General features: G+C 34.2%; 1 protein-coding gene across 1 annotated transcript; it reads right to left on the bottom strand.

Moving 5' to 3' along the window:
• Positions 1–15,685: 15,685 nt before the first annotated feature.
• LOC108458571 (U-box domain-containing protein 3) lies at positions 15,686–19,977 on the bottom strand. The gene is made up of 4 exons (XM_017757988.2): positions 19,697–19,977; positions 18,673–18,789; positions 16,590–18,485; positions 15,686–16,164 (listed from the first exon to the last, which is right to left on the bottom strand). The coding sequence occupies exons 1-4, from the start codon at positions 19,970–19,972 to the stop codon at positions 16,102–16,104; spliced, it is 2,352 nt and encodes a 783-aa protein (XP_017613477.1). The 5' UTR covers positions 19,973–19,977; the 3' UTR covers positions 15,686–16,101.
• Between the last annotated feature and the right edge of the window lie 2,817 nt (positions 19,978–22,794).

Below are 22,794 nucleotides of genomic sequence, written 5' to 3' on the forward strand. Positions count from 1 at the left end.
TACATTATGGGCTCCCATTCTAATTCTTGGCCTAAAGTTCTTGCGATCCTTCTTTCTTGATCTTTTTTCCATTGTTTTCTTCTTTGACGCATATTTGGTTGGAACCCTAAACCGTATTGAGCTTTGTGATGTACTGGCTTTAAAGCCCTGATTATTCCTTGCAAGTACCTTCCCAAACCTTTCCTTGCTCGGGCTCCTCTTCCCACAGTCATCTTAATGCCCATCCTGGTATTTCTCGACAGTTTTGGCACGGGAATTCTGTTTTCCTCAGCAACGAATGTGGCATTGACAAATTCAAAAGATCGGAATGAACATTCTATAGCGTCTTTACTCACTTCAATGTATGGTGCGTCGGTAGAAATAGATGCTACAATGTCTTCTTCTCCCTCGACAGTGACCAAACAGCCATCTATGATAAATTTCACCTTTTGATGGAGGGATGATGGAACTACTCCAACAAAATGGATCCAAGGTCTTCCCAAGAGGCAATTGTATGATGGTGTAATATCCATGACTTAAAATTCAACATCGTATATATAAGGGCCTACTTCTAGAGGGATTTCAATCTTTCTCATGACTTCTCGTCTTGTCCCATCGAATACCCTTACTGTGGAATGACAGGGCCTTAAATAGGATAGATCTATCGAAATTCTGGAAATCGTGGCCAAGGGCATGACGTTGAGTGCCAACCTATTATTGATGAGCACGTTCGGTATTATGTAGCCCTTGCAGCGAGTCATAATATGCAGTGCTTTCACTGAGCCTCTACCGTTTGGCGGCATCTCGTCATCACTAAAAGAGATGAAATTGTCCGCGTTCAAATTATTCACCCACCTATCAAGCTTCTCAACAGATATGTTGTTTGCTATGTAAGCTTGATTCAACACCTTCAGTAAAGCATTCCGGTGTGGCTCTGAATTTAACAGTTGAGATAAAACCGAGATTCGTGCTAATTGCTTATTCAATTGTTCCACCACATTGTATTCACTGTGCTTCATAAATTTCAAGAATTCCTGTGCTTCCTCCTCATCCACGGGCTTTTTAGCTTCTTGCACGGGAGGAGTTTCCTACTCGACTTCAGCCTCGTACATTAGTACATTTCCTTTTTATTTCAAATCACTATTCTTCTTTACTGGTTCGACCTTTTTCAAATAACATCTCCCACTGTGAGTGAAATGACCTACTTCTCCAACGTTTCCAGTCGTGGTTTCGGATTTTTCACCTTCAGGTGTGACGATGTTGATATCGTATTTCCACGGTACTGCCTTGTCGGCCTTGTAAGGGAATGGAGATGGTACTTCAATGATCATCTTTGGTTTTACCGGCTCTTTCTTCGCATTGTAATAAATTATTAACGGTCGGCGTTATATGGGAAACCTGACTATTGATTGTCAGATACGCATATTTCTCCTCTATCGGCCTCTTTGCCTTTGTAAAAAATCCCCATCTCCTTATTATCCATCATATTTTACAGTAATCTCCTGAACTCCTCGCAGGACTGAATGTCGTGCCCTTCAATACCATGGAATTAACAAAAACTTTGACTTTTTGTATTTCTTCCTTCGAAAACTCTATTGACATGACAGAGCAACCCCTTTTCAACTAGTACCTCCCAGATTTTCTGCAGAGGTGTTCTTATTTCAGAAACCCATCTTCTACTTTTCCATTTGTCCTCCTCTCCCACTACGCTCACATCCCCTTCGGTGTGGTTTGGGAATGGGTTCCCGGCTGTACCGCCAGTACCATCAAATCGCAGAATGCCCGCATTGATGAGTCCGTGCACTCTCCTTTTGAAGGCAAGGCAGTTTTTCATAAAGTGCCCCTAGTTCCCGGCATGGTATGCACAACTAGCGTTTGGATCATACCATTTCGGGTATGGAGGCTTAAGGGGTGCCATGTGATGCAGGGATATCAATTGCTTCTCCAAAAGTTTTGGGTACAATTCTCCATACGACACAGGAATAGGAGTAAATTGCGGTTTCTTAGGATTAGGTCTTGCTAGCCTTTGTTCGTTTCTGGGTTGGCTTTGAGTGGGTACATTGCTTTGTGGGAACGTGGCGACGGGTCTTTGGTTGTTCGTAGCATATACGGGGTAGGAAGGAGGTGGTGCTTGGTAGTAAGGGTTTTGAGGAGGATAATAGAAATTTGAAAGTGGATAATTTCGAGGTCGGGGTTGGTTTGGATATGGGTTTGGAGTGTAATGGCTTCCAGCTTCCACCATATGGGTTTCTGGCTCTCTTTTCTTTGCGGGTGTTGTCCTTCTTGAACTGTCAGAACCTTCCATCCTACCACTCTTGATGACATTCTCTATAAGCTCGCCGGATATTACAATATCTGCAAAGTCTTTCGTGGCACTTCCCACTAGTTTGTCATAAAACGGCGCCTTTAAGGTGTTGATAAAAAGGACGGTTATCTCCGTTTTTGTTAGCGGGGGTTCCACTTGGGCCGAGACGTCTCTCCACCTTTGAGCGTATTGCCTAAAGGTTTCTGCTGGTTTCTTTTCCATCATTTGTAGAGTCATTCGATCAGGTACCATATTCGATACATGCTTGTACTGCTCACACAATGCTGACGCCAAGTCCTTCCAGGATCGGATTTTTTCCCTACTAAGCTGGTTGTACCACCGAAGAGCCGATCCTACTAGACTATCCTCAAAATAATGTATAAGTAGCTTATCTTCGTTCAAATAATCGGTCATCTTCCGACAAAACATAATGAGATGTGCTTTTAGGCACTTGTCCCATCGTACTTTTCAAAATCCGGTACCTTAAACTTTGGAGGCAAAACTAAATCGGGTACCAAACTGAGCTCTTTAGCGCTCAGTGCAGAGAAGACTTCAGTGCCCTCTATTTCCTTGAGCCTTTCCTCTAAGCTCTTATATTTCTCCTTTGCATCGTGATCATCCAATTTCAACCTGGCTGTCTCTACTGGATTGTCCAAATCTGGCACGAGTGGATCCGTAGGACTAGCCCCCGGGTTTGATATGAACATTCCTTGCCCTAGACTAACAAGTGGCGTAAGTCGTTGCTCCAGGCCTGTAGGTTCCCATTGAGAGTACCCTCTTTGAGTTGCGTGGGCGTGCGGTAGAGTAAATCTTGGAGGATAGGGCGAATCCTGATCGAGGTTAACCCTTGACTGTGGTTCCACAACGTCAGGGTTCATAGGTCCCTTTCTTTTTACCAGAGCCGACATCATTTCCATCATCTTGGCCATTTGATCCTTTTGTTCAAACGATTCCTCTCGAGATCTCACCATTAAGTCTCTTGTCTCTTGCTGTGACTTGGCCAACTGCTCTTGTAATTCCCTTTGGATTCTTTTCATCCTTTCAATCCGTTCATTGAATTTAGCCTCCATTACTCTAGCTTGTCGGCGTGTCCTATACAAATGACGTAGTTCCAGTCTTGTGGTATTATAACTGCAAATTGTATGTTTTAACCTCAGCGAACGATTATGGGATATGCAATGAATGAATAAATGAATGAATGCATAAATGTCAAATGAATGTTAGTCATACATGAATATGTAAGAATTTAGTGTTGATTTCAAGGCCCCTATTTAGACATTTCATTTATCAAAAGAGTCCATTACAAAATATTTTTCCATTTTCGATTCAGTCATTACACAAACTTCCTAGCTATATCGCCATATTTCTTTACTCGTGCTAAAAATTCTGATATGTTTGATCTTCGACTTGGAGGGAATTGGCAAATGAGAATTTCAGCTTCTTCCGATAGTTGTACCACGTGCATGGCTACCCCACGAACTTCATTAATCAAATAGCTAAGTTGCATTTCTTTTTCTTGGAGGCCCTCTTCGTATGCATGAATGTCTCTATCATATTGACTATTCTTTTCTTCCAAAGCCTCCAAGAGAGTATCTAGCTGTTGTTGACGATCTTGCAGCATGTCTTCTAAATCTCGTATCCTCTCTTTTAGTTCTTGACATTTAAATCGACTAGTCATTACCTCAGCAGACACAGCTTCATATTCGGCGTTCTTCTTCCTTAGCTCCATCATAGCCCGCGCAGCCTTTTCTTCTTCTTTCTTCGCTTTCCCTTTCCAGAATTCCATCCCTCCTTTGATGTTGTTAATTTCCTCCTTCCATTCTGCCGACGATTTGCCCAACCCACTGTTTTTTATTGTGCCTCTTAACTTTTTATTTTCCAAATGGAGGTCCCTTAAGTCATTTCTTACGACTTCAGCTTCTTTTTGCACTTTCTCGGTTCTGGATCTTTCTATCTGAACGTCGATCTTCAGTTGGTAGTTTTCCTCTTGAAGAGCACTAAAGTCCCGAGACATCTTGGCCTTTTCTCGTTCAAATTCTTGTCTTGCCATTTCTAGCTCAGATGGCACTTCTTCCGAGAATGGATTCTGAACGGTGTAATTTATCGACGAGACGTGCTGACTATTCACTCGTTGCTTTCTCCATATAACATAATCTTGGGTGAGAGTGTCAGTGTATAGAGCTAACTCCATGAGATGAATTCTCTTCCAAGACTTTACGGTATCTCAGACCCTCTTCATATATCCCTCACCCCCAAAAGTAAACTCAGACTGTGCTAATCCTCCGGTGGCGGGTATAAATTGTCGTGAAGAGAATTGCCTTTGGACCATTAACGGAGCGTATCCAACTCCTCCCCATAGCCCGAGTAGTGGCACCCAATCTTGATTTCCAACCTTGTATAACAGAACCAAAGGGCGGATCCACGGTGCTCTCCAGGTTACATCTTCAGCTCGAAAGTTCTGAAAAACTGAAACCCAATACTCTTCAGTGACATCCTTTGGCCATTCTCTCGTAAGATAGGCTTCCAACGGGGCGAAGGTTTTTAAAAACATGTGGTACAGTGTGCGCTCTACTTTCCAGAAATGGCTCAAAATCCAGACATTTAGCAACTGCGCGCATCCGATAAAGCGCCCTTCCCCTTTTCTCCTACAACTGCTTAGGGATTTGAAGGTCTCGGCCAAAATAGTTGGGATAGGGTTGATTCCTTGTTTTAACTTTTCAAAGAAGTCCACTACTGCAACCTCTATATGTGGGAAGACGACCAATCTGTAAATGGCCAAAGCGAACAGATTCACTCTTTTCAAAATATCGGGATGATTTAGGACTAAATCCCGCAGGGAAAACCACGGAATACAGTTGTTTTCATTCTTCTTCTTTATCTATTTTTCGGCCCATGTATCGGTCATGTCTGTCAATCTCATTAACTTTTTCTTGAAGGCCATCGGCTTAGGTTCTTTCACGTATACCTTATAAAGTTGTACATTATCGAACGAAGCAAAGCAGCGTACTCTTTTATAGTCGGGGTCATGTCTTCCTGATTGAAAGTAAAACATTGGTAGGCCGGATCCTAAAATTTGATCATTGCTTGAATCAAACGCTCGTCTATGTTGATAGTGATCAGGTGGGCTATATCTCCGTACCTCTCAGTGAAGATACCCCTAGTGTCCGAGTCCCACTGATTCCAAACCCGAACCAAGTCTTCAAGGTTATTCTGGCGAACATTCACAGTTACGTGCTCGGGTAAATTGGCAATACATCCCTCTACTAGACTATCCCCTTTTTCTTTCTGAGTTTTTAGAGACCAGTCTCGAACCATGACATTCTTCTCAGTTGTTTGTATAATTGACTCTTCCATTAGAAACTCATTTTTTGGCAACCAATCTCTAGTCAACACTTTTCTAATATGATGCCTATAATGCATGATGAAAAATAAAGAAAAGACGAACAACCCTGGTTAGTAGTCAAATATAGGCAAAAAAATTATGAAAAATTTGTCAAATTACACTACCCGATCTAGTTTATTAAACCAACCCAATGCCCTTGCATAAAAAGTGAAAGTGCAAAAGGTAAAAGGCGTTTCTCCCGTGTACTTATTTTGGTGACTACTAAACGAGCGAAAGTTCGACATGGCTCTAGTTAGGTGCTCATACGATTCACTATATGCAGTTTTGGTTCGAGATAGGTACTCGAATTGTTCGCACTATCGTCTACTAAGACTAGTACGAAGCCTCGGTCGTAGCCCATCACAAGCTCACGAGTTCAATTCGAGGAATTACATTTACTTATGCTTATGTGGAGGGACAAGTTAACTCACGAAAGCATAAGTCATATGTAACCCGAAAGTATTCACTAGCCTGTGCGGAGGGACGAGTTAACTTACGAAGGCATAGCATTTACTTTCACTTAAACGGATGGAGCTCGGGTAGAGAGCTCATGTTATGCAAAAATGCAAGTGCACGGTGTGTGGGAAGAAACTTGCAAACCTTTTCGCTCTATTTAAAACTAAAAACTAGAATCATAAAAACTTAGAGCTGAAAAACGAAAGATAAACAAGTTAGGAAAATATTTACAACACCAAAATTTAAAATTTTAAGGATCACGACTAAATATGTTTTTGAACAAGGAATTTTCGCAAATTTTGACAACACATGCTTAACTCGACTCGACTCGACTCTCAAAAAGGGTCCCAAGTGGAGTCGCCAGCTGTAGCGACGTAAAAATTTTACTTTTGGTCGCTAATTGTGGCGATTTGATTGAAATTTTAAAAACCGACTTTCGATTTTATTTAAAAAGGGAGTCGCCACCGATCTATTTTCTAGGTGTGATCGGACACCTAATAAATCATCATTTTTTGAAAAGAAAACTTATTCTTGAACAAAAATGGAGGCTGAATTTGGGTCTACGTGAAAATCCAAAGAAAAATAGGGTTCGGGAGTCAGTTACGCACGAGGAAGGTATTAGCACCCTCGCGACGCCCAAAATTGGTATCTTGTTAAACATATGTTTCTTGGTTTTCAAAAAAATACGAGTTCAATGTAAGATTAATCGTGATCCGATTAAAAAGACGAGAAATTTTAAATTTTGATTTGTTAGAAGGGCGTTCCGTTTTCAACACGAGCCGATATGATTCACCCAACATAGCGATGAAATCGGCGACTTAATGTTAAATCGGTGCGTGGCCTTATTTATTGAAATTAATTAAAACATGAAAATATTTCTAAAAACAAGAAATCATTAAAGGATAAACAATACAAACAATGATATAATTAATGAAAAATATTAACATGGAATATCGAATATTAGAATAACAATAACAATGATATTTACAAAAGAAAAATAAAAACAAACTATGTGCTAATAATAAAATAAGAAAAAATAATATATTTGGTAATAATAATATAAAATAATAATATGTACATAAAATATATATAAATGTTAATGATGATAATACTACTACTAATAATAATAATAATAATAATAATAATAATAATAATAATAATAATAAACAAGTATGATGAAATAATAATATTAAAATAAAGTGATAAATAATAATAACAAATATATTGAAAATAATACATATGACAGTAGTAAAAATAGATACAATAATAATAATACAAATAATATATACATAATATGTGTGGAAATATATACATAATATAGTATTAAAAATATATAATAGATATAGTATTAAAAAATATAATATATACATAGAAGAAGTCATAATGACATTAAAAACAAACTATTCGAAAACTACATAAATATATACATAAATATATTAAAATATATACAATATATATATTAGAAATGATAACAATATAAAAACTATTAATACACTACATAAATACGTGCGTGTATATACATATATAAATATTAAGTGAAAATCAATACTAGTACTAATAATAATAATAATAATAATAAATATATGCATATTATAGTAAAAAACAAAATATTTAAAAAAATATAACTAAATATAATATAATAATAATATAAAAATAATAGTGATAAAAATAATATATATATCATGAATAATATTTAAAGCTAAATGAAATAGCAAAATAATAGAAAATTCAAGATAAATTCGAAAAATAAACGAAAAAGGGACTAAAATTGAATTGAAAACTGAGTTCTGGGGCCAAATCATGAATAAAAATAAAAAATGAGGACTCATTCGCAAAGCACGAATGACATGGGGGACTGAAAAGGGAAATAATCCCTCTCCCAAAATGCGCAGTAGCATAGGGACCGAAATAAAATCAAATCAAAGTCTTGGGGCAAAATTAAAAATAACAAAAAACTTAATTGCAAGATCATGAAAAAGCGGAAGGGCCAAACGCGCAAATTGCCCTTCCGCTTAAAAAACACTCGGATCTTCTTCCCAAGCGGGTCGGATCACGGGTACCCTTCCCAAAACGACGCCGTTTTGCGTCTGGGAAGGGTTACCAAAACGCTACCGTTTTGGACGGGTATTTAAGGCCCAAAATTTTCAGTTTTCATTCATTTTAGTCCTTCCTTCAGAAAAAAAACAAAAAAAAAACTCTTTGAGGCTCTGCCTCATTTCGATTTCAGGCCATAGCCCAGCCAGGTTTCAGATGACACGCCGCCGTTGTCCACCGTCGTCGACGAATACCATGCCACCGTACACCTGTGGCGAAAAAATAAATTTTCCTTTTCTTCCTTTTATTTTGTTCTTAATATATATATGTAATAGTTTTAAGAAAAAATAAAAATATGAAATATGGACGTATACTGTTTCGAAATGAAGATGAAGATAATAAAGCAAAAGAGGAAATACCCTTGGCATGGTTCAGATCTATGCTTCTCTCTTTGATCTACTGATTATTGTCACTATTTTTGGGTGTGTTTTTGATAGTTGGAAATCTATTGTTCTTTTTTATTAGAAAAAAAAAATCCCCTTTTTAGTTTCGGTTTTGGCTTTTTAAAGCTAAGTTACAAGCCATTTTTTATTATTATCTGTCCCTTCTCCTTTCTAATCTTTGCAAGCCGGTGGACGGTGGAGCAGGTGGAGCAGGTGGCTGACATGGTAGTGGCAGACCTAGGTGCGACGCACCTAGGTGTTAGGAGGCTAGGGTTCTCTTTTTTTGTTAATGTTTTTGGGCTGATGTTAGTGGGTTAGGGTTAGGCTGAAATTGGGTTTGGGCTATTGGGTAGGTGTAGTTTTGGGTTAGTAATTGGGTTATTGTAAATGGGTTTAAAGTTGGGTCAAATTGGCCTATAACAACCCCTGTTTGGTTGAAATTTTTTCTAAGTTTCCAAAATTTTCATATATTATCAGTTTAGTCCCAAATCACTTCTAAAGCATGTTTAGGGCCTCGTAAGCCCTTATAAGGGACAATGTGTTTGTGATTAAATGGTATTTAAATATGAATGCATAAATGTATGAGTTATGTATGCTAAATGATGTGTATTGATCGGTAATCCCCCTTAACCCTACTCCAGTGATGGATATGGGTTAAGGGTGTTACAAAAGGGCATTGTGTTCCTTGTATATCCAATAATCCAAATAGCATTTGAGTCTCGTAAGACACCTCTACTAATGATCTGAAGGGATAAGTCCTCTTTCATCATATGTATTGAGCTTTAGCCATCCTTGGTTAGGTGGCTTCCATCATATTTGCTTTATCCACTTTGCTTTTCATTTCTTAATGTTGAAGTCATTAGAACATATATATTGCACCCAATGTATAAGTTTTTGTTGCTTAGCAAATTGGCTCTTACACCCTAAAGCATTTGGCTAACGACAAGACATTCAACTTTCACAACTTAAATTATCACAAACCAGCCTTCAAACTCGACCGTTCAGTACTTACCCTCAAAAATGGAGATTCCCAACGCACTTAAATAGTTAGAGGAATGTACACCTCACAATCCTTGCCTAAAAGAACCACACAAAAGAATAATCAATCAACATCCACAACCAAAACTCCTTTAATAAAACCCGAAAACAACACCCTCAACAAATGAACAAATACTACTTATAATAATAAAATAAAAAAAAAAGAAAGGTATGGTTGACACCAAAATTCCCTTACCACACACGACCAATAACGAATCTAGAAGAATAACGACACAGTAACCAAAGGTCTGAACAATAATAAGACAGTAGATAGCAATGTCAAAAGAGAAAAATAAAGAAAGAAAGAGGTTGTTAGGAAAGAAAGTAAAGATGAAAATTGGAAAAGAAAAGAAAAGAATAGAAAAAGGGAAACGACAGAACAACAAGGGAAGAGCAAAAATAATTCAACTTTGCACACACAAGATTCAAACTTGGAACCTACAGATAAGTTAAAACCTTACCACTGAACCAACAAACTTATTCTTGCTCATAATTAAACAAAAATTATAGATAAGCTAGTTGTAACTAGCCATATATGGGGACAAAAATAACCAAAATTCAAAGGAAAGAAATTAAACACAAGATCTCAAGCTTATATTCGAAACACCTAACCACTAAACCAAATCAATTTACTTTATACAAATTTAACAATTCAAAATACTAAGAACTTGGGGCATTACATGCTCTAGAAAGGGTAGATCCTCAAGTAGATCATGATTTTTGCCACAACTCCTGTAACATCTTCATATGGTTGAACATCTAGAACAGGGTTGGTAGGAAGTTGATCCTTTTAAATAGTGTCTTTGGAAGTCATCTCTCTCCCTTCCTCACTTTCTTTCTATATAGTTTTATCTATATCTTTTGAGTTTGAGGATCCATAAGGCATAAGATTGACTGACGGCCTTTCAACAACTTGGGTTGTTTCTTCAGAAGCAGTGCCAATAGCAGCACCAGTTGCTTCTATATTTGTTGTTCAATGAACTAACACAGATTTACATAAGGTAATACTTGAATTTGGGATTTTGTAATTCCCAAGACGTCAACCATGCCATAAAGCCAAGGTCTTGTTGACACTTTTTTAGTTGCATTTTATTTTATTATTTTAGATAAATAAAACAGAAATCTATATACTTATAATAATTTCCTTTTTATTATTCAGTTTAATTATCATACTAATCTTGATTTTTTTTATTTGTTTCAAATTGATTTATTATAGTTACAAATTTGATATGTTGTATGCCTTTTGGTTTTAATTTAAAGTTTTATTTGGTGTATCAAAACTATTTTTGCAATATTTTTTACATAATTTATAGGCTAAATTAGTTTTAAAGGCCATTTTTTAATTTAAGTCTAAAGGTCGTTTTTCTATTTAGGGAAACAGGCTGATTTTAGGTGAGAGAAACGACCAGCTAGACGCATTTACCCTTTAAGTTACAATTATTTTTCAATTTTTATTTTAATTCATCTTTTAATTAATAAATCTTTTATTCATAAAATAAAATAATTATTACAAATATGATTATTTTTAGTAAATATATTTTTATATGTGTGATATTTATTTTTCAATCCATATTATGTGTATAGTAAAATTAAATATTATATATTTATGTATGTGCATTTAAAATATTTCATATATACACATAATGATATTTGAAATAACTAATTAAAATATTTCGCTTATAAAAATATTTAAAATATCATACCCATAGTGTAGATAAAAATAATAATATTTTAAATATTTTCTATAATAATTATATTTAAAATAATTGTTTCATTTTATAATATTAGAAATTACCATACCCACAATATATATGGAGAAAATAAATATCGACATATAAATTATTATATATATATAAATTTATCAAAATTTTATTTTCAAATATTTTTAACATAATGATATATGTAAAATATATATTTTTATTATATAATTACATATTTATTATTTAATTTTATGAATAATAGAGTTATTAATTAAAAAATTTAAAAGATGAATTAAAATAAAAAGTTTGAAAACAATATATTTATTAATTAAAAATTAAAAAGCTTGAAATAGCAAAAATTACAAATTACAAATATATTTAAAAAGGGAATTAAACTTGGGTTTCAAAAATAATACTAACGTGAGTGGAAGAGAAACCGAACCTAAGATTTAAGAACAAAACCACTACTATTTAACCATCTAACTAAAAAACTAATTATATTAAAAAAGTCAAAAAATGTAACTTAAAGATAAAGCGCATCCAGTTGGGCATATTTTCACACACTCTCTCTAGAAATAGTCTATTTTCCTAAATTAAAAAAAAAACGACTTAAAAGCTTAATTAAAAAATTCAGATTTTAAGCCTAATTTAGCCTAATTTATAAATAAAATATGAATTTATATTTTATTTAAAATCAATTATAAGAATTATTTTCTCTAAATAATATTAAATATGATCATTTATTAACATATTTTTATTAATTTACCCACCCACCAAATATATTTTAAATGCAAAACTTAAGGATTAGGGTTTGGTTTCTGTATTTTCGAACCTGATTCGACCGACTTACATAAATATCGTGAAACATATCATGTGGCAGTTTAATTTTCTGGTGTACATAAATCGATTTTGGATGTGATTGCAAATGGACCCAAACATATTGCATCACCTTGGAAACGTCACAATGTTGAATACCACATATAATGTCAAATGTAGGAAAATGTTCATCATAGTACTACTCAATATATAATATACTAGGTGGACTAGGAAAGTCATGAATTTCTCTTCATTAAAAATAATTTTTGAAACAGGAAAAATTGATTTTTTTTTATTGTTTGAATGATTTTATGTAAAATAATTTTTGTTATTTGAAATTAACGAAATTATTCTTTAAATTTTATTATAGATTCTTTTTGACATAATGCTTAGAATTATCTATTGTCTCTCCTCAACTCATAAATAGGAGGATAATGTGCTCAAGACCTATGTCATCTTACATTGGCAACAATATTCATGCTAATCGAGCTAAGACTTAATCGACAAAAGTAATGCTTAATTAAAACTTAATTAATTTATATGCATTATATATATGATAATAGATAGTGATATATTAGAACCGAAAGGGATAAATGAAATTGAGTATAATTTAAACCAATACTCGTATTTATATTATTAAATAAATGAAATAATTAGTAATAATATTCTTCCTGATTTGTGGAATCCAAATCATATGTAATGCTTTTGGAAACATGTGGTGGGGTAGATTGGCATACTCTAATTATTATTCAAAAAGATAAATATTTTTAATTAAAAGTCATCATAGAATAATATAAAATTATAATTTAAACTAAAAGTAGGACACAATCTCTATAAAAGTTTCATTGTTTTAAGTTTATAATTATTTTTAATTTTATAATTATATTTTTTAAGTTTCTCTTATGATTTTTTAGCCTCTTAGTTTATCATATTATGAATATAAACCTAATAATTATTGAAAAATTATTTAATTACTTAAAAATTCTAAAATTTAAAATAGAGCTATAAACATTTTTAATTGGTTGCTCCCTCACTCCTTAATCATGAAGTCGATATTCGATCTTTACCCGTAAGAATGAACAAAGTTTCATAATCTTTACCTGAAATTTGATAATTTATTGGTAAATTTGGGTGTTAATTAATTAAGGTAGTCATTAATTAATGGCAAAGTTAATAAAATAATAAAAGTTATATGTTACTGATCAACTAATTTACTGTAGTTTTGTTGACTTAAAAGGTATTTGCTAAATGAAAAATATCTAAAAGGAGGCTACCACCTACCACATAATCTGTTATTAAATTTTATAGTATTATTATAAATTCGATTATATCTATTTTTTTATATAATGCTTAGAATTATTCATCGTCTCTTCTCAACTCATGAATAGGAGGATAATGCACTTCAATACACTCGAACTCACTTTATCTTGTATCAACAACAATTCCCATGTCAATCGAGTTAACACTTAACTGACTTTTTTAACTCAAAAATCTTGATAGAAAAACAATTGTTAATCCTACAGTGTAAACGGATATGAATTATAAGCTTCCTTTAAGAGGGTACAAAAGACTGTACCATTCAGTACATGAGGGTGTTAGCAAGTTATTGTCTAATATTGAAGAGAGGGACAAAAATTTTGCTTTGCTTAAAAGCTGGCCTTCCATTTTTGGACCCTCAATACAATAGATCCCATTCATGTAGTATTTTCATTCGAAAAATGGAGAAAGTATGATGGAAATCTTTATACTTAGAGTCAAATTACAGTTTGTTCTTTCTATTCAAAATGATAAATTAATTCATGTAAGTTAGAGTTAAGAAATTAGTCTCTGTTCATTAATATATGGTATACAAGGCACACCACATGTCACTATCTTGTAATTTTGTCAACCAAACTAGTTTTAATAATACAAAAGAATGAAATTTTAATAAAAATAACCTGTTTGCTCTTTGATCTAATATACAGGGATTAATTTACTTTTTTTTTTTGTGGAGGACAAAATACGATTAGACTCCTACTATAGAGACTTCCATGATATTTTTACCTATGCGTTTTTGTGTAAAAATTTTATATCAAAAATATTATATTCATATCTACACATTTCATTTATGTTATATTCATGTTTTAATTATTTGTCATTAAGCAAAAATCCCAAAGAAAATCTCAAATTCTTCTAAATCCTAATTAGACTTGTTTATGAATTCGATAACTTAAATAATTTACTTCAGACCAGACCATGAAGAAATCCAAGCTCTTAACCATATATCCCTTTGTTTCATGTGTGAGTGTATATATATCCATTGTAGTGACAAAACATCTGGATTGCTTTCAAGTTTTGATTAACCCCAAGCCAAGGGTTTGAACCTCAAATATCCCTACCTGACCTCTTATCAAAAAGAGAAGGAAAATGATAGCTATTCCTCAATAGTTGACATTTTAGTCAAATCTGGAAGGATTTAATGTTTGGTGGTGCTTGATGTTTCCAGTTGGAAATCAGATATATACAGCCATGGCCGACCTCAATCAAATGAATTTGGTCTGAAGTTGGATGATTTCACAGGTTAATTGTGACTAAAAAAGCAGCATCCACTACTTGAGGTAGGCAATGCTCCCTTTTCTTTATTTTTTGGACAGATTCAATGAAACATAATCTTCTATTCCTCACTAATCTAAAGACCCTTTTTAACATCACTCTCAAATGACAAGTATGATGTCCATTTAATCTTTGGTCAGAAAGTATGAATTTACATCATACTTCGATGTGGGGTTTGGATCTCACCTTTTTCACACGAAAAGAACACTGTTGAAAGATCATGTAGGATCAAAGTAGAGATTTCATGAATAAGAATTGATCACGTCAGGGATCAGACTGAAAGGTCAATACAGGGAACAGTAACAAGAAGGATATTATGGATCCATGCCATGCACAACATATGAGTGAACCAGAGCTAGCCTTGGTTACTTTCTCTTTTTTCTAGACGGTAACTCATACCAGTAGGAGTAGGACCAAGCTGCAAGTTTCAGGTGACAATGATGGGAAAAACCAACGTACAATCATATCACAGCTGCAGTAACAAGCAAAGCTTTGTATGTATCATTCAGTTTGTCTACTATTTGCCTTTAGTCGATTTGATAGCTTTGAAGGTTTTGGATGTTGTTGGATCATTGAACATGTTGGCTTGCTTTAGTTGTAACTTGCAAAGAAATTCACCCAGAGAATGTAAAATAGAGGAAATAAATCGTGGTTTTACTGGATATGGCCATAGATGCTAGCCAGCTTAATGTGGTTTGTGCTTTTCCTTCAAAAATGAAGTGAATGGATGGGCTTCAATCTTGATTATTATGGTCAACAATTTGATTTCCTTAGTTAAGAAAGTGAATAGCAGGGCGGCAAATCATTAGAAGAAGTTTAAAAAATGAAGAGGGAGAAAACACATAAAAAAGAAATTTATTTCAGCTAACCTTAAAACACTTTGAAAATCCAGTGCCTGTTAAGGTACAAGATTAAGAACAAGGGCACAAAAATGGAATAATTGACAACAAATAGCAAAAATATCTTTCAACAAGATCCTACAGCAGATTACAAGAGTCTATAGCATATGTACAACATATCTACAAATCTAAGGCCAAATCTGTTACTACATAAACTAAAACTAAATGGAAACGTACACTCGATGCTGTGGCAAGTTAAGTTTTCCAAGGAAAATTATGCAGAAAATTATAGACAACCCACCACCTCATCGGAATGGTTATAACCTATTTCCCCATATCCTAACCATATTTAAAAAGGGTATTAAAAAAATAGAGTTCATATTCTAATGCATATAGCTGGATGACTAAAGAATGTATGAAAAGTGAGCTCCAAAAGGACCAATTGAGATAGAACAACTTACATGGAGTACGATATCAAAAAATCATACAAGAAAAATATAACAAAGTTAGTCAGCTTTTACTTGCTCTTCCCAGTGGCACCTTCTCTCTGATTCCGGAAGTGACTGAGAAGCTGCTGTGCCTGCAACAGGGGAAAACTAAATTACCATGTCTTTTCTCATGTGCATCCAGAATTTTTTTTTCTTTAGATTAAAAAGTAATCAAACATGTAATTAATAAGCAATCATGATTAATGAGCTTTACAAAAACATCTTATGCCTTTCTGATGTGATGTCACTACCTTCCACAATAGGTGTGGGAACATAACACATTTTTCCTACCCTTCTAAGTAGTTACAATTAGAATCACAAATGCAAGGTCTAATTTCTGATAAATAAATGGAAAACTGGTAAAACCCGTCAAGAATACAATTACAATTCAATTTTACAGGCAAATGACTACAAAAGGAACGTGATTACAATTTTGCTTGTTAAGACCCAGATACAGAAGCAGAGAATGCAAGGACCACATCAACATAATAGAAGAGAAAAGAACTAAGCTGCATACCTTTTCTTTTGCTCTTGGCGTGCCAGACTGGGACAATGCGACAAGGGGTGGCACAGCCCCTTCTTGCAAAACCAGGGTACAGAACTTGGGACTATTAAGGCATAGTTGCAGCAATACAGATGCAGCATTCTCCTTACCCCTCTGTGATCCTGATTCAAGAATTTCAACTAGTAATGGGACACCACCTTCTCGTACAATTGCCACACGCCCTTCCGCAACTGTCGACAGGTTTGAGAGAAGGGCAACTGCCTTGTCAACCATCCCACTATCAGGGTCCATTAACTGGACGAGGTATTTTACAGCACCCGCTTGAACCATACGAGCCTTATTTTCATGGAAGATTGATAAGTTAAATAAAGCAGTAGCAGCATCTTTTTTCCCTCTCAATGTTCCTGAGCTCAGAAGATTCACCAAGGCTTTGACAGCACCAGAGCGTCCAATCCTTGCCTTGTAATCTTCCAAGGCAGAAAGACTGAACAAAGCTGCCGCGGAATTTTCTTTGGCTCCATCATTTCCAGACTTTAAAACATGAATCAGTGGCTCTATTGCTCCTGATTTTGCAATAATAGCCTTATTATCTTCACTGATTGAAAGATTTAAAAGGGCTGTAACAGCATGCTCTTGGGTTAGCTTCACTTCTGAGTACAGTAGAGATAGTAATGGTGCAATAGCACCACAGCGACCAATAATTATACGATTCTCCATGTTGTTCTTTGCAAGAAGGCGCAATTCTAGAGCAGCTTTAGTTTGGACTTCATTTGATAGGCTTTTGAGGTTGTCTACTAATTTCATCACATGGGAAGTTGTGGTTAAATCATCACATCCTGACCCAGAAAACGTAATGGAGTATGCTCTGTTATAATCATGGTTTCCATTAACTGCCTCTTCTACTTTTGCTCCAGAGACCTGCAACTGCTTGCCTGATGTCCATGAAGAAAATCCAGAATCTTTTCTTATAGGAAAAGTGCCAAGACCCTTGGATGAAATTTCAGCTACCTCATTCATTTCAGGTTTCTTCAACCTTCTTGACAAGTCATTTAAAGCAGGAGGCATATAATCAATACTGGAAACTTCACTTGCTGCTGATTCAGTTCTGCTGTGAATATATGAATGATCGGAGGATTGGTCATACTTGTCAATCTCCACACTTTGGCATCTATTGCATTGTCCGCTATATCTAGATGAGATGTCAATCTTCAGCTTCTCTAAACCAGACCCAACCTCAATTGATGATCTCGATGTGGAACTACTACTGTTTGCAAAGCAACAGAAGCTATCAGTATGAGTTAAATCTTGGGAGGATTTATGATTTGAAGGAGAAGAGATTGAGACAAGTTTAGCATGCCCAGTGCGATTGGAAAGTTGTAAGTTGTTTTTGTCACACCAATTTGCTAGCATAGCTTTCACCGTAGAATTTGGAGTGAGATTTGTATGTTTTAGTGTCTGACAGGTCTTTGGGCAAATGGTCAGTCCACTGTCAAACCACTTCTGGATGGAGGCCCTGTCATAAGTTTGCCCAGAAGCCACAATAACAGGATCCATCATAAGTTCCAATGAAAGGGGGCAAACAAAATGTGGAGGGATCAAAATGCCACTTGTGGGTTCAAAATGCTCAATTTTAAGCATATAATCACGTATATGAGAGATGAGATCCACAATTTGATTGATTTGATCTAATTTCCCTTTCGCGTTGTTAGCTTGAGCATTCATTCTCTCTTTTTCCACTGCCACAGTTTCTTTTAACAATTCCTGGTTTGACGTCAAGTTCAGTGACTTGATAACTTTTACCAGATGATCAGTACAAGGAATAGCGCCATCTTTTAGACTTCTCAAAGCATCTCCTATATTTTCTGATAGTCTCTCCAGGTTCAGACATTTAATTTCCCGAATACAGTGCTGAAACAGTTGAACATCAATTAGTTTCACTACTCAAAGCCAACTCAGCACCGAGAAAGTGATAGCAGTTGACATCCAGCTGCCTTAATAATGTCTAAAAGGGCAACAAAATTTGTGAAAAAGAAAACGAGCAGCATGTTTGTCATCTAAGCATACTATTTAAGCAACACACTTGATTTATTCTTACCTGAACACTGGTTATACTTGAAGTTGATGGTGATGACTGCAACGATTTATATAATATGTGACATATCTGAAGTGAAGAGCTTTGCATTTTTATCAGAAAAGGCTCACTCTGGAGAACCTGTACATGTTTTCAAAACAAAAATAAGTATTTGAACGGGATAGTAGTAGAAGCATGAAAATCCTATTTCTTTTATTCAAGAGGGAAAGGCATGCATAATACATATCAACATCCAACATTCAAGCTTCTTTTCTTGGAGCAACTAGGGCACAATAGAGGAAGTCCTCCCTTTCCCTTCCTCCTACCCCTGAACTGCCACTCCTTGTGATGAAGGCACCATTTGATCTTAGGTCCTTGGTATATCAAAGAACTTTAACAATTAGGATAGCTGGCACAATTCTTATTCGTTTTACTAAATGCTGCATTCAATTGCAGAATAAACATGAGGAAAGATATGTACTTTATTGCAATCTATTGTAAACTGGATTAGCTTTGCCACTTTATCACTCTAAGTGTTCTTCCACAAAGTATTACATTTTAATACCTAATTGGCACCATCCTTGTTACCTTTAAATTTTGACTGTGTTACATATACGAGAAATGGATTTTCTTGCAATCTATAACAAGTTGGGTTATATTTGCAATCAATCATTGAAGTTTTCTTCTATGAACTATGATAACCTACAATTAACTGAAACTTTAACAAATCTCACATAAGGCCAATTTTAGATCCTTAATACTCATGTTTCCTGCCATTAAAGAAGCTGGACATCCACCCTATCAATGGCTTCATACAATAAAAATTTGATGGTGGGTACTATTTGATTCCTCTGTGCATAAAAACAACAACTAAGCCAGACCGAATTGAAGGAAAACTGGTTTTTCATACATGAACAATAAATAACAAACAAATAATAGAACCAAAAAACATTGACAAATCGGAGGAAACATGATTCCTTGATTCCAGAACTACTTTTTTTTTTTTTAGGTACCATTTCACGAAAGTAAAGACTAAGATTAAACTTACCATGTGGATTTTGCTCATCTTAGGACACCAGTTCTCCATGAATTCTCGAGCCTCATTAACAAGCATGTCTATCTCTTCACACTCTTTACACAGAATTTCATCTGAAGGTATCTCACAATCAACAACATCATCAAGCAGCGGTTTTAAAAGTTTTAACACAACAACCATATTCCGGTAATCCTTTTCAATAGGAACAACTTTTCTTGTCTGGCATGATACGAGATGAACAAATCGAGCAATACTGTTAATAAGACATCTCACGGAGGTTGTGTCCATCTGACCTGTATATCAATGAAGCATACAGAATTTATAAAGAAAAAAGAAAAAACTTATAAATCAAAATAGTATAAAAACTGCTCAGGCATAATCTGTTCATAAGTACAGGAGTGCCTTTGAAAAAACTTAAGCTTGCATCATTATCTGTGTTGACTTTTTCCCATAATCTAAGGAAGCCCACTCATTAGATGTCAATCAAAAAGATAAAAGATTAATTTGTACATCTTTTTATAGTAAGAGAAAGGCTTTGATTGATGTATATCTGAGGAACACATACAAACACATACACTGCTCACGAAAATTACTTGTTCACCTATGCCATGGAAATTGATATTTTTCCACTATCTAAGGAAATCCACTTGACTAAATTCCCAATTAAAAAAACATCAAATAAAATATCAGATTTTATAAGATTCAGTGTAAGAAAAAGGCTTTTGGCTGGTCAACAATAATGTTATCTATTCGTGGACTGTTGGACTCTTAGTTACAATAGTCAAGGTTCAATGTTCAATCCCCATAGCATTAACACTTCAAGTATTAATAAAAAGGAAGACTTTTTTTAAAGAAAATATATTTTTTACACATTCATGGCATTCTCCATATTGACTTTTTCCCATTTAGGAAAGGCTAGACTATTCCAACAAAATATAATACTATGAAAAAAAAAATAAAAGATAAGATCTCCACAAATTAATAATAGCTTGGCATGTGAAAGAAGCTTTGTACTAATTATCTCATGAGAAACAAACACAAATAGCAATTGTGATATTGGAAAGCACAAAAACAAAAGCTACTGAAATCTTATAAAATTGATTTCATAGTTTATTTGTTGTAGAAAAGCTTGATTAAAAAAAAAAAAGCTCTTAAACTTCAATGATAAAAATCTCTTCACCCTTCATTTAGAAACTGAAGAAAGCTTATTAAGAGTTTGAAGTTCAACAACATCAAAAACTACGTTTAAAATGGCTACCATAAGATCCAAATTTCCAGTTTCTGCCATTTAGCTATCAGCATCAGAGAAAAAGGGTATTACGCAAATTCACTAAACCAACAAAAAAAAGGGTTTCTTTTATTTTTCTTATAATTGAAATACTTCTCCACAGTCCACCAAGAAAATACAGATGAAAAAGCAGGAAAATTACCCGGTTTCTCTTAAAACCCAATTCCAAAACAACAAAACCAGTTTATATAACCAAGACCAGAAAAAAAATCATCAGTTTATACAATCGAAAACAGCAGAAATGTTACAAAATTTTTAAAAAAAATGAAAAACTAATATTTAAACATACAGAGGAAGCATGTTATACCTCTTTCCTGAAATGGGTTTAAGCAGGTGAAACGAAATAAACACAGATCTTGGTAGACATTTGAGTAATGAAATATCTTCAATGGAAATAAGCAAATATTAACCCTTTAAGCATCAAAACATAATAACTTCAACCTCAGCTTCTATATACTTTCTTTTCATTTATTTGCCTTCCTCAGCAAAGCTGCATGAGAGAGAGCTGCAAGAAAATAAAGAAACTGGAAAAACAAAAAGGGAAAATACTGGAAAAAGGAAAAGGGTAAACAGGATGGGCCCTATTTGGTGGAAGATTTGTTGGGTTTTGAGGAAAAAATTAATTAAGAGTGGGGGAAGATCTAATTAATATCAATCATGATTTAGATGAAACAAAAATAAAATGGAGCCAAGGGGCTTGGCTTTTTTTGTTTAAATATGTATTTAATGTATTTGGTTTTAGCTTGACTAGAACATTGTTATGAATTTAAGAGGATATAAATTGAGTATATTAAAATATATAATCTTGAAATTTTTAAAGTTATTAATATTTTTAAGAATATTTTAATATTGATGGATGTCAAGTTTTATGAAATTTTTATATGGTCATGTTTTTCAGATTTCGTTGAAATTAAAATAATTATTTTGAAATTATTACAATACTCATAGATATCAAATTATTTATTAAAAAATTAAAATGTATAACATAATTTGAATAATTTTTATAAAAATATAAATTGACCTCTAAGTATTTATAGGTGTCAAATTTCTTTTAAAAACATCGCTATTCATGGACGTTAATGACACTAACATAGTGTATGAGTTCCACAACCCGGTGGATAATGATTTTAAGCTACATTTTGCTACAATAGATCTTGGATTGGCACATTATCATTATCTCGTTGTTTACTTTACATGCCTATAAAATGAACTCAAATTGTGCACTCGGGTACCCTATAAAAAAAATGATGCAATTGATGGATGAGTGAGGTGTGTTTGGCCTCATTTGACCAAAGAGCTATGTAAGTTCTATATTTGTGATTGTCATTTCCATCGTTCGATCCATTATCAACATAATACGAGGACCTACGAAGATAGTACATTGAAGAGGTAAATAGAGCAAACATCTATATTGGTTGATCTAGGTTTTGCTGGAGAGATTCGGAAGCTTAGGCATAACCTTTCTGAAGTGCTCATTGACAATTGAATGCTACACGTGGTTCCTTTACTGCTAGATACTCTTCTTCCCAATAGAAACACCCAGACCATCTAATTGAGCTATTGTATATATTACCTTGTAGGGTAGAAAATTACCATCATGAATAATTTCTCAATATATGCACTAATCCATCGACCAATGTTGTTCCTACCACTTAAAATTTTATTCTATAAAATCAATTAATGTTTTATGAATATATCGAATTAAATTAAATTAATTAACTATCCATAAAAATTATGGAAAATGAATTCACACATTTATACACTAAAAATTCAATCTGAAAATGATGGTGTTTAAAATATTGGAAATATGCAAAAGATGGGT

This window comes from Gossypium arboreum, chromosome 7 (genome assembly GCF_025698485.1).
Source record: "Gossypium arboreum isolate Shixiya-1 chromosome 7, ASM2569848v2, whole genome shotgun sequence".
Taxonomy (NCBI): Eukaryota; Viridiplantae; Streptophyta; class Magnoliopsida; order Malvales; family Malvaceae; genus Gossypium; species Gossypium arboreum.

What these genes read in the sequence shown, in the direction of transcription:
- LOC108458571 (XM_017757988.2), bottom strand. Translation starts at nt 19,972, where the DNA reads ATGGACACAACCTCCGTGAGATGTCTTATTAACAGTATTGCTCGATTT. An exon ending in AGATGAGCAAAATCCACATG is followed by an intron (nt 18,790 to 19,696) that starts GTAAGTTTAATC and finishes AAACATGTACAG; the next exon opens with GTTCTCCAGAGTGAGCCTTT. An exon ending in CAAGTATAACCAGTGTTCAG is followed by an intron (nt 18,486 to 18,672) that starts GTAAGAATAAAT and finishes CAACTGTTTCAG; the next exon opens with CACTGTATTCGGGAAATTAA.